Source organism: Rhamphochromis longiceps, linkage group LG7, assembly GCF_057381845.1.
Source record: "Rhamphochromis longiceps isolate RC_006_pf linkage group LG7, R_longiceps_female_GT1.1, whole genome shotgun sequence".
NCBI lineage: Eukaryota > Metazoa > Chordata > Actinopteri > Cichliformes > Cichlidae > Rhamphochromis > Rhamphochromis longiceps.
Genome location: NC_140563.1, coordinates 27,820,585 through 27,833,434, shown reverse-complemented (window position 1 = coordinate 27,833,434; position 12,850 = coordinate 27,820,585). Strand labels below are relative to the sequence as shown.

Genomic DNA, 12,850 nt, shown 5'->3' with positions numbered 1-12,850 from the left:
TAAAGGGCAATGCAGTCTGTATTGTTGGTAGTGATGTCCAGTACTGGGTGTGGAAGTCTTTTAGATTTATCTTTCTGCTCTTTGTTCCTTTACATGCCACTGAGACTCTTTATTTTAGCTAGAGCTTCTATACCTACCATACTCTTTTGGTGTTTGCTTAATGCATAACAGCATGAATAGGCTTGCCACAAACTTTAAACAAATAAAACAAATAAAATGTATTGCCAACTACTGCACAAGTAAGAGACAAAAACAAAATAAAACAAAACAACCCCCCCCCCCCCCCCCCCCCAAAAAAAAACAAAAAACAAAAAAAACAAACATACAAGACCTGGAGCACGAAGAATGTGAAAAAACACAGACACATAAATCAACAATTTTCCAATAGTATGTGTGAGAGAAAGGACAGCGTGAGAAGGAGATGGGGAGAGAGTGTATGAGTCAGGCATTCTCACACGCAGTCACTGTGTCTTTGTCACAAATGTACTTGATAATTAGGGTAACTGCAATGATGCCCCCCAGAAGCCTGAAGGCAGACAGCTCCCAAAAGTACACACGACCTGGTCACCATGTCCCACTTGGGCCAAGGCCCAGCAAGCCCCAGACCTAGACCCCACCATGCACACACACACGCTCATACACTTCGTTCACTCGCTCTCACCTACCAACTGATGACATACAGAGAGACAAAGACACGTGCAAACACCCCCCCCCCGGTGTTGGTGAGCAGATGTCGCCCTAAACCACCACAAACTGCTTGTTGCCCCTGATCTGAGGCAGAGTGTGTGAAACAGGGGTGTAGGAAGATGTCCCCCTTCCTGCACCCCTGTGTGTAATTAAAAAAGGAGGACGGGGGGGGCATAAGGCGCATCCGTGTATTCATGAATATCCGTTACACAGGGGGCCCTTTCATGGCCTTACACACTAACCTACGCAATCCACGACACCCCTTCAAGACTACGTGTGTGAGTGATGTGTTGTATGAGGGAGTGTGGAGGAGGGAAGGATGGGACAGGTAAAACCAAGAGGTTGAGGACTACCCCCGGAAGGAGGGTAATCCTCTACCTCCTGTGGCTCAGTAGGCACCCCCATCTCCCACAACCTGCCATGGGTTAGGAAAAGGTTGGTCCAGGGCCAGCAATATCAATGCCCCAGAACACCACCGTGTTCGGGGTATCACCTATTCCCCCACCACAAAAAGTGGATTGGAGTTTGCAGACGAGTCCCAAGACTTCACCAAGCATCCACTCAGTTTCAAAAGACCCACACTAATAATATATATACTCAAGAGTCTTACCAAACAGCAGTGTACACAAACACATAACAAAATGAAGACCTCCCAAATCTGTTGACACCATGTTGCTCTACTAATTCAGGAACGTTCTGAATGCACAGAAGTTGCTTCAGCATTTTCGTTTTGTTACCTGTGATTGTTGACTCACCTGCGTACGACCAGTCAATGTCTTCTGAAAATTTGCGCTGATTCCTGTATCCATATCCTTCAGCTGCAAGACAGAAACAAATGGTCACCAACACATGTTCCACATAGAGTATTCAGTTTCTTTATCTATAAATAGTAGAACTATTTACATAAATTATTTAACATATCCAAGTTAACTACAATAACAGTGGGTATTTTATTTGGAGATTAAGTATCGGAATTTCAGGAGCGGGGCCACACCTCCAAACACGCTCCTTCCGGTTGTCATCTATATAGGTTCGCCCAGTTCTGCAAGCTGTTCATTCTCGTTTACGTGCCTCACCCTACCTCCGAGTTTCAATTCTTTAACTTCTTCTCTTCTATTTAGTTCATGGGGATCTTTTTGTTTGTTTGTTTGTTTGTTTGTTTGTTTTTAAATACACAGATGTGACAGATTTGACTTGGGCACGCAGTCTAAGTATATTCTGCAAGATATTTGCGTAATTATTCATTTTTAGCTTATTTTTTTTCATTAATGTATTTTCTCTCTATAGGCCAGGCTGCTGTGAAATGGACTCAAGCTCCACCATCATGGACTGCACCTCGTATCAGGAGTCTTTGCTCTACTTAAGAAAACTGTTACTTTGAGTTGAAGCGTCATTTTAACCAGAACCTTCAGGTGGTGGAGAACTTCATGGATATTATTAAAGTCCTACGGCTGAACAAGAGGTACTGCCACCAAATTAAATTCAAGCTGCTGAATGGAGCTCATTTGCAGGACAGGACCTGATAATACTGCTCAGATATATCAGAAAATTTTTGTTGCCACAAATAAAAGGGCTGCTGCCCAAACATAACGCCAGTGTGTGCGTGTGTGTTCTGGGGTGTGTGTCACAGTGCCATTTTTTTGTTAGTGATAAAATTTTGCTACTTTTTTACCCCCATTTTTTTCTTAATAGGGCAGAGATGTGAGCATGAACTTGCTCTATAGTGTGTGGCATATTAATTCGGGAGGGTGGTGAGGTTTCTGGCTGTGCTGCAAGTGAGTAATTGCCAGTCAATGTAAATATTTTAGACAAATAAAAAAATCTTTGCTAAAGATGTAAGCATTTACTATTTGTGGATGAGAGGAAATAAACTTCAAATGGCAGACTTTTGCTGTACATTATACCTCTACAAAAAGATTTTCTTTGGCAAAAGTGGCAGTCTAATGACAGTCTGGTGTTGTGCTCAAGCCAACATGGCACAGTCACAGACAGAAGCCGTGTTAAGATGGAGACACAAGCTAAAATGCTGCCGAGGTCTGGGGTGTGAGGTCTGTGCTGTCAGTAGGGCCAACCCTGACAGGAAATTGTGAGCTCTGTCTCTCTTAAGCTGGAAATGTCAGCCAGACAGTGTAAGTAAGCAGTTCTGACATGTAACACCTGTTTGCTCTGTAACCAGTATATCAACAAGAGCTTATTACAGTCTGTTCCTGTGTATGCAGATGTCTCTGTGCATACATATATACACACTGGCGTCACACTCTCCCTAGCTAACAATCTGTCACGAAAGTGTTAAGAGCACTAAAGTTTTCATTTTAGATTAAATTTCAGGTTATCAAAGTTACACTCTAAGCTTAATTCCCAACAAGGCAAAGCTGGGAACCTAGGCCAATGACAAATAATTTGTCTGGATAATTTGATTACGCATACTTTATTTGTTGAGTTTGTAGATTTTTTTAACCTCTCAAATGATTCAAATATACTTTTAAAAATTCTCCGTTTTTGTGTCACAACATATCCACAAGGTTACAATTTCTACATAATAAAGGAATTGCCTGTTTTAAAAAAAACACAACAAAACAAATCATTCAAATTTCATCTTTTGTGTGGCTTGCAATCAGAAACTTAAAAACTTGGATTTTTGTAACATAGACAATTAATAACTAGCATTTAATAACCTGGTACAAGTTCATGTTAGGGACATCTGTTTAAAAATAATCATAAAAAACAACCAATAATCAAAATGTTTGACAATTAATGTGAATAGAATTTAATCAAGAAATAATTATGCTCTCTAGCACTCTTCTTGTAAAATAATAAGACTTTTATTTGCAGTGCATATTAACAGGAACCCAACAACTAAATTGAAGTTTTAAAAGTCACATATACATCTATACACTTTCCCATATTTGCTTTAACTTTGTAATAGTCAAAGCTTGTAAACTCAAATTAAAAATGACAGTTGTCTCTGAATTTACAAACATATCTCAAAGCTGTGAGAATTTGTGCTCTTTTTAAGACATTTTAGCATGTTTAATAGATCAGAAGTAGCATCAGATTCCTTTTTAGTCTATGAGCATGCAAGAGAAAGATTTTTTTTGCAACCATGCCTCAAATTCATTTTTTAAATGGTAGTCTGGTATCACTTTTGCTCTAACTGAAAGCACAAAATAACCTTATTTTCCAAATTGATTGGGACAGGTGACTGGGATGGATGACATTATGCTAAGTTTGAGGTAATTAGCACATTTACAGTCCATGATGTTCAGGTTTTTTGACAAATCATATTTTCCTTTGTTAAGTAAACTCGGCAAGCAAAGCGCTTGGGAACCTCTGTGGAGGGAGCATAAAATGATGTCACACTACACAATGTGGCTAGTGTTTGTTGCGCTGTTTGGAGAAAATATTCCTGAAGCCATCAATAATGAAGAAAAAAAAGGTTTCTGTTATAGAGCAAAAGGGGATCAAGAGAGAAAAGCTGATTTTAGAAGAACAAAGAAGTGAACATGGGAGGGTGACTGAGTAGGAGAGATGTAATTCAGGTCTTGATGATTGGGGGTGGTGGGTTAACATGCTTACTGGAAAAGAGTGAAGGAGTAGAATAGATTCTATGGAGAATTCTTGCTCAGCGCCTGTACGAAATAGAAAAAGACCACAACTGTGTCACTGTGTTTATTCAGCGGAGAGTGGCCGACTCTGTGCTCCGGTCTGTGGGAGCCCCGCAGCCTCCAGCCAGAAGCTGAATAAGAGGATTAGCTAAACCCTGGGAGAGCCAGGACATCTACAGGCTGTGGGGTGAGAACTGGTGCTCATGCCAGAATGTGTAACAACCCCCTCCCCTCTACTTCCACCCGAATCCCTGACCCTCAGCTCTTGATGCCAACGAGGATTTGAGCATGGTGGGGGTGGTATTAGTAATATTTTCATTGGATGAATTACTGGTAAAAATACAGGATGAATTATTTATTTCTATGAAAATCCAATGAAAGAAAAAACAACAGGAAAAAAATTAATTATTTCATACACACAAACACTAACAAACTCTGAATATGATCTCAAACCATTGTAAACGACTGATTACTATATAGCACTTTTTTAATCTACTCAAATAGTACTCAAAGCACTATGCAATACGCCTCATTTCAGTCACCTGTTCACACACATACATAGAAACATCGAAGTTATTTATTGGGAACCAAGCCCCAGTGCATTTGTTGAAGGCACTGAATACCATCATAAAGTGATGACACCACCATGGTTCGGCTCATCTCTGATGGAGATGAGACAGCGTACAGGGCGGAGGTAGAGAACTTGTCCCACTGGTGCTCAGAAAACAACCTGAAGCTGAACGTCCTTAAAACAAAGAATTCCTAATGGACTTCAGGTCTCACCTTGACGGACAACACCAACGTCCTGGTAAAGAAGGACCAGCAACAGCTGCACTTCCTTCGTGTCCTAAGGAAGAATAACCTTAATGAGAAGCTGCTGCTGGCCTTCTAATGTTTCTCAGTGGAGTGTGCTCTCCTACTGCCTGGGTATTTGGTATGGACAGACCACTAATGAGAACAGGAAGACTGCACAGAGGGTAATTAACACCTCCCAAGAAATAATTTGCTGCCCTCTGCTACCCCTGGAGACCTTCGTCAGGAAGGTCTCAGGAAAACCAGTGCCATCACAGGGGACCCCTTGCACCCCGCTCACCACCTGTTTGACCTGCTGCCCAGAAATCCTGCCTCACCAATCTAAGCCATGGTCTGAGTAACCTTTATCACTCAGGCCACTCACACACTGACTCTTCGCGGACCAAGTCTTTCTTTGCACTGCCTCTGAGCACTTTGCAACTGTTTTGTTCTCCAATGTGTGCCTTTGTCTTATTTTTGTATTTTTTTCCTCTTGTTTTGTGTGTATACACACATACATACACATACATAAGATACAGTCGGTGTGGAGAACCTACAATTTCGTTGTACATGTACAATGACAATAAAGTCCTATTCTATTCTAGAAGCCAGGAGGATAAACCAGCTGCTCTCCATTGAACCATCGAAGGTGTACACTCAGTGGCAGGGAAACTATAACAAACAAGGCTGGAGATGGAGCAATACTGGAGGACTATGTGGGAGAAGGATGTAACCCATAATAACAATGCTGGGTATCTGGTGGTGCTAAGAGCAACCATAGCAACCTCCCTGAACAAGCGTCAACAGTTGCAGATATCCAAAAAAGAATGAAGCATGAAGAGTTGGACAGCACCAGGCCCTGATATGAATCCCACTTACTGGCTAAAGAAGCTAACTAACTAACAATGAATGTCTGGCTGCACAAATTAACCTGCTGCTAATGAATGAGACATACCCAGAATGATTAACTGAAGGCCTGGCAGTCCTGCTTCCCTGGACCTCAAAAGAAGGAGTCCTATCCAACTGCTCTGTCTTGACTGCACTTCTGCGTAAGCGTGAACCAACCCTCAGTCAGAGTATTGACAAAACTGGTTATGGATACAGACTACAGAATAGAGCAATCGTGAACTGAATCCCTTTTTTAAAGAGAGATTATCCCCTTTTCTATTAGTACTGACTCGGATTGACTCGTCACGGTTCACCACGGTTTTCCATTAGGTCATAGTAACTGGTACCAGGCACTTTTTAGTACCTGCTCAGCTAGGGTTCCAATTGATCAAAACAGGTACTAAAATGTGACATCATCAGACTGCATGCCACCAACTGGTGTGTCGCAGTCGTGTCAATAGTAATTACATCGCAGGACGTGCAGATTCATTGCAATGACAACAAGCACGCAAACAAGGTACTACTGGGCTGGAAAGCAAGTCGATGTGAGTCGAGTCACGTAGATCCATGGCAAGTCGACCTGAGTAGGTACTAATGGAAAAGGGACTTTTGATTCAAGCCCCACTCCCAATGTGCTACTCCCCCCTCTTCGGACAAGATTTTGCATTTTCACACTCCTCCCACCAAAGTGAAAAACTTCCTGTGTCGTTCTGGTGCTAAAGACTGTATACCCCAGGGAGCCTAACCATTTTAGACCTGTGTTTTTACTTTTCCCACTTGATGAAGAGTCTGGAGGGGATCAACAACCTCCATTCTCTTGCTGCTGGACCCCTGCTGTTTGCTTACCATCCTGGTGTTGGGGTGGATGATGCAATCCATAGAATTACTTTTTGGCAAGATCACTTTCACAGCTGTAGAGTACTAGAAGCACTGTGACTGCATGGACAATGGACTACCTCATCCAAAGACTACAGTACGTGAGGCTTCAGGTCTGTGTGTCTGAAGTGGTGATATGCAGCATCAGGGGCCCTCAGGGGACGGTCCTCTGTCCCTTCCTTTTTATCCTCTATACTTCGGACTTCAGATACAACACCACAAAATGCCATCTCCAGAAGTTCTCTGATGATCCAGAGTATCGCCTACTTCATCTGGTGTGACCTCACCACCTGCTCATTAACACCAGTAAAATGCTCATTGACAGCATAACTGTGGTTTGGACACTAAAGTACAAATCCATTTACCAAAACAATAAACAGGACTAGTCACATAACACTTATGCTCTGTACAAGGTGGGCCAAAGTTGGCTTCATCAGCTGGGCAGGCTGAGGTCTTTTGGAGTGTGCAGAAGTTTAATAAGGATCTTTAATGACACTATGATGGCTTCTGTTATCTTTTATCTGGTTGTCTGCTAGAGAGGTAGCAGCATGGAGAGGAAAAGGAAACAACTTAATAGATTGTTAAAGAGGGCCAGATTTTTAGCATTTAGTTATAAATATTAAGCAAATAGGTGGTTTAGTATTTTGCACAAGTGTTTCCAGGTAAACATCATACATCGTTTTACACACAAACTGTCCCAACATTTAAAAAAAGTTTAAAAAAAAAAAGTATTTCAAAGGCAATAACTGCCCAACTTTTGAGATAAAGCAAATATTTGTTGTCTTATTTACTCAAAATTCTGCCTTTTCTAATGTCTAATAAGTCCTGCAAAACTAAGCACTGAATTACCTTCTTTTGCAGATTTCCTTATTTATAAAGCATGTCTTCTAAGTAGAGGTGTTTTGATTCTAATCTGATTGTACACACACTGACGAAAGAGTTTGTCAAAGGCCCCCAGAGAAGCTCCTTCAACAGAAAAACAACTTAATTAAACACTGGACTTAAATGGATGGAGCAGAATGCCAGCACTGTATCCCAAAGAAACAACAACGAGAAGGGAAGTGTGAGGATGAATGTAAAGCCCTCTTTCTTGGATTAAATACTTTGTCAACTTAATCCTCAGTTGGAGAGTAAATCAATTGAAAATGGTATGCCTAGGGACGTCGGTTAGAGCATGTAGTGAAATCAAAAGACTACTTCATGAATGAATTTGACGATTTTAATGCTGCATCCAAGGCATGTAGTATTTCCAAGTTGCCAACTAGGGAAAATGGGCAGTAAACACTGAAGTAACCCACCAAAAGTAGTAGACCAAGGTTGAATGAGAACCTCATTTTAAGACTGTAAAATATCCACACAGGATAAAAATACTGTTTAAAATACATACATATTTTTATCACTCCCACTGCACTTTATATACATATATAAAAATAAAACTCTTGGTGTATCTTATTGTATATAGTAACAATCTTTATATAGTATATTTTACTATTGTATCGTATAGTATTTTTCTTTGTTGTATACTATTTTAAAAATATTTTTCCGTTTAAATTATTTTTTTTTCCAATAGATCTCAATTGTACCTTGTGTCCCACGTCCCTTGCGATACTGTAACAAGTGAATTTCCCCAATGTGTGATCAAATAAAGTCTATTTCTATACTGCTGAAAGTATTCAATCACTCATCCAAATCATTGAATTCAATAACTTCCACAGCCACGGGTGTATAAAAATCAATCACCTAGGCACGCAGACTCCTTTTACAAACATTTGTGAAAGAATGGGAGGCTTTCAGGAGCTCAGTGTGGCACCATAATAGGATGCCACCTGTGCAACAAGTCCAGTCATTAAATTTCCATTCATCCATCCATCTTCAGCTGAGAGAATCAGAATACTTTATTAATACCTGAGGAAATTATGGAATGCAATCTCTCCACTGTGTCCTAGGTCTGCCCCAGGGCCTCCCTCCTGCGGGACATGCTGGGAACACCTCACCCAGGAGGCATACTAATCAGATTCCTGAACCACCTCGACTGGGTCCTTTTGATGCGCAGATGTCCAGTATGCAGTTTCCACTCACTGATAACTGTGTTATATTTATAAATTGAAAATGAACATTGTGTCTATAGAACACATATAATACTGAAAATACCCATTTTTATATTAATATGCCAACAAAGGCAGCACAACACCAACAAAACAACATTTGACTGAGAAGATATTGTGATAATATCGTTACAGTGAAGAGCAAAGTATCAGGGTTCAATGGACAGGTTTGAATCAGCTTTAGCGTAAAGAGCCATTCAAAAGTATGTCTGCAAAAAAGGAATTTGAAATTTAACATATACAATGGACATATGAATAAAATTTATCTAAGACTGAATGGCCAGCTAACCAAAAGTTATCCATTATTTACGAGACTACATGAATAACATTTATTTTTCCCCTACTCTAAAAAGCTCAGTTCTATCTTGCACTTAATTCCATCTAGAAGTATTTTATTACCGAATTCACATACAGATAAGCTTGTAAATGGTGGCTGTATAATGGGGTATTTATTAGAATAGTGTTTCCCATTTGTAGCATACAGACCACAACTTGAAAAAACATGGGTTCAGTCTCACAGGAAAAAAGATGATTGAGTTTTCTGTCCATAGTGTTCTAAGCAGGGCGTCCTACCCGCTGACCTTCTAAAGATTTCAGTGCCACATCATCTGCAGGGGGCAGCCACAGCCACCCTGCCTGCAAGTTTGCAGCCAAACATCAATTGGTTTTTTACTTGCATATATCCATTGTGATGTGTGTGATCATCATCAATAACACAATCACTGACTCATTAACAGGCGGGCATTTGCTCTCAACACCTTGGACACACATGACTATTTTGAGAGATGACCTAATTTAAATTAGCAGCTAGGGGGCAGACACAGAGGAAATTATGGATTTGTCCTCTCGTAACCTTGACATACTTCTATTTAATTTTCCCTCTTTAGCACTGTCTGGTGATTTCTTATTTACTTGCAATTTCTTAATAATCCTTTTATTTCTCTCCCTCTATTTCTCATGCAAAATCTGTTTCTTATCACAACTTGATCATATATTTGAGCAAAATGATATTCTGGACTCCAATGATTTAAATGACCTTGCAATACTCAATTCCCAGTTATTTATATAGCACCAAATCATTTACCTCAAGGCACTTTATATTATAAGCACTTTCAGAAAGACATCTATTATGATGACATTTATTTGGGATTTAATTTTTTCTCTCTAAATGGCTACTTATCTGAACTGGAGGAGAACAACCATAATTATTTAGATGACTGTAAAACACAAACAAAAATAAGCATTTTTTTTCACATGATGAGATTACCTAGTGCTATGACTTTTGCTCTAGTGGCTCCAAAGAAGTTTGGAGGGGTGGAGTTTACCCCAAACTGTGCTGTAGTGGTACAGAGAATTCTATGTGTATTTATATGGAAACCTACTGCTTACTGTATATAATATGAAGCCATTTCCTTCCTATCCACTCGCGATGGGACTGCAGCCAATCCCAGCTGTCTTAGAGTGAGAGGCGATATTAGTGCTGCTTTGAGAGGTTAATACTAGAGATGGCACAATACCACTTTTTTATGTCTGATACCGATATCATAAATTTGGATATCTGCCGATACTGATATGAATCCAATATAGTGTGTTTTTTAATCAATAAAGCTGTTTTTTAAAATATCTTGCTGCTTTTTGTATAAGTTCATACTCAAGTTAAAAAAAACAAACACTAAAGCTATTCTGTTATAGCTGTATGCAAAAAATACACTGCACCCAAAATATTTCATAGTTCAGCAATACTGATCAATCTAATAAACTTAAACCTACTCCATCCTCCCTATTCTGGTATTTTAGAGAGTAAGCAACCTAACTAATAGGGCTCTAAAACTCCCAGCAAAAAATTAGGGAACCACCCTCCACCTTATGATGCTTAATCGACGTAATCAACTTTAATTTGATGAAGTGTGAAAAAAAATGTACAGAAATAAATTATTTTTCAAGAATAATTAAATAGATTCAACATCTTTCTTCAACAGAATTGCAGACTGCACAGATCGTACCTTCCCAAAGGAAAAAGTACTATAGCTTACTAGGGTATATTAGACTTAATCAGAATCAGAATCAGAATCAGAATACTTTATTGATCCCTGGGGGAAATTATTTTTTGTTACAGTGCTCCATTTTAAACCAACATTAAGACAAGACAGACAATACGCTAACTAAGAATAGTACAATATATACATATATATACATACATACATACATAAGTCACTCATAAATAAATAGTTGGAAAAGAAACATGTGTAGTTGTAGCAGCAAACAGTGTGTTAAGTGGATGCGTTGTACAGGGAGATGGCCACAGGCAGGAATGATTTCCTGCTCCCCCAGCATGCAACAGCATAGAGGATCGCACTGGCCACAACAGACTCATAGAAAATCCTCAGCATTTTCTGGCAGATGTTGAAGGACCTCAGTCGCCTCAAAAAATAGAGACGACTCTGGCCCTTCCTGTAAAGTGCTGTGGTGTTTTTAGCCCAGTCCAGTTTATTGTCAATGTGTACTCCAAGGTATTTATAGTCCTCCACAATGTCAACACTGACCCCCTGGATTGAAACAGGGGTCAAGTGTTTCCTGGTCTTCCTGAAGTCCACGATCAGTTCCTTGGTCTTTGCCACGTTGAGCTGCAGATGATTCTGCTCACACCACGTGACAAAGGAGTCGACCACAGCCCGGTACTCTGTCTCATCATCCCTGCTGATGCATCCAACCACCGCAGAGTCATCAGAAAACTTCTGAAGATGGCAGGTCTCTGTGCAGTGGCTGAAGTCTGTGGTGTAGAGGGTGAAGAGGAAGGGGGAGAGGACAGTCCCCTGTGGTGCCCCTGTGTTGCTAATCACCTTGTCAGACACACACTGTGGGAGACGTACATATTGTGGTCTTCCTGTCAGGTAATCAACAATCCAGGACACCAGAGAAGCATCCACCTGCATCGCTGCTAACTTATCACCCAGGAGGGTCGGCCTGATGGTGTTGAAAGCACTGGAAAAGTCAAAAAACATGACCCTCACAGTGCTCGCCGGCTGGTCCAGATGGGTGTAGACACGATTGAGCAGGTAGATGATGGCGTCCTCTGTTCCGAGACGAGGCTGATAAGCGAACTGAAGGGGATCCAGATGTGGTCTTACTATGGGTCGCAGCTGGTCCAGGATGAGCCTTTCCAGGGTCTTCATGATGTGGGAGGTCAGTGCCACGGGCCTGTAATCCTGGGGGCCACTGGGACGAGGCGTCTTTGGTACAGGGACGAGGCATGATAGTTTCTATATACAGTAATGGACTTCTATACATTTTACATCAGATTAAAACTTTGAGTGTAAGATTCGGATAATTATTTATTAAAAGCTAAACATTTTAAATAAGAATAAGAAATAAAAGTATGTCTTTGTGCCCCCTTTTCCCTGTTTATGCCCTATCAGCCCCCCTGGCTAAACTTTGCTAGATCCGCCCCTGCACAGTTACCAGCCGTCAGCTGCGTAGAAAAGGATCCTGGTGTAGAAAGTAAATAAATTCTAACAACAGATTATCAAGCTTAAACGTGCTGCTGTTGTTCAGCCGCTGGTTTCCTCTTTCTGGCACAAAGTGGGCAATAAACAAACAAGAGAGACGGACTCGCGACAGAAAAGCCGATCAGCTGATCATTGATCAGTTTCACGATTGAAGTAGCAGCAAAAGAGTGAGGGAGAGAGAGGCAGTCGCTCCATATATCGGTTGTTAATCTCTATGCTTTACAAACATTCAGAGATGAACTTACACACTTGCTTTACTTCTCTCTGGGATAACTTCCTCGGAGATGAAATGCCGGGCTGGTAGCGAGTCTGCAAATACACACAGCCGCTCTATCACGTGAGGCATACTGCTCCGACGTACTACGGTTATGGGCCAAGTTATGCCATGTCG

The 12,850-nt window shown here is 40.7% G+C and overlaps 1 protein-coding gene across 4 annotated transcripts in view; it reads right to left on the bottom strand.

The window, feature by feature from the left end:
- Positions 1–12,850, bottom strand: part of LOC146665471 (receptor-type tyrosine-protein phosphatase zeta-like) — a 96,362-nt gene that overhangs the window by 73,273 nt on the left and 10,239 nt on the right. For all 4 annotated transcript variants that reach the window (XR_014912613.1, XM_085413168.1, XM_085413170.1 and 1 more), the window contains exon 2: positions 1,443–1,505. Coding sequence is in view for 3 of the 4 variants with exons in the window: in XM_085413168.1 (XP_085269294.1) it covers positions 1,443–1,505 (63 nt within the window). In the remaining variant the exon portion in view is untranslated. The remainder of the gene's footprint in view (positions 1–1,442; positions 1,506–12,850) is intronic.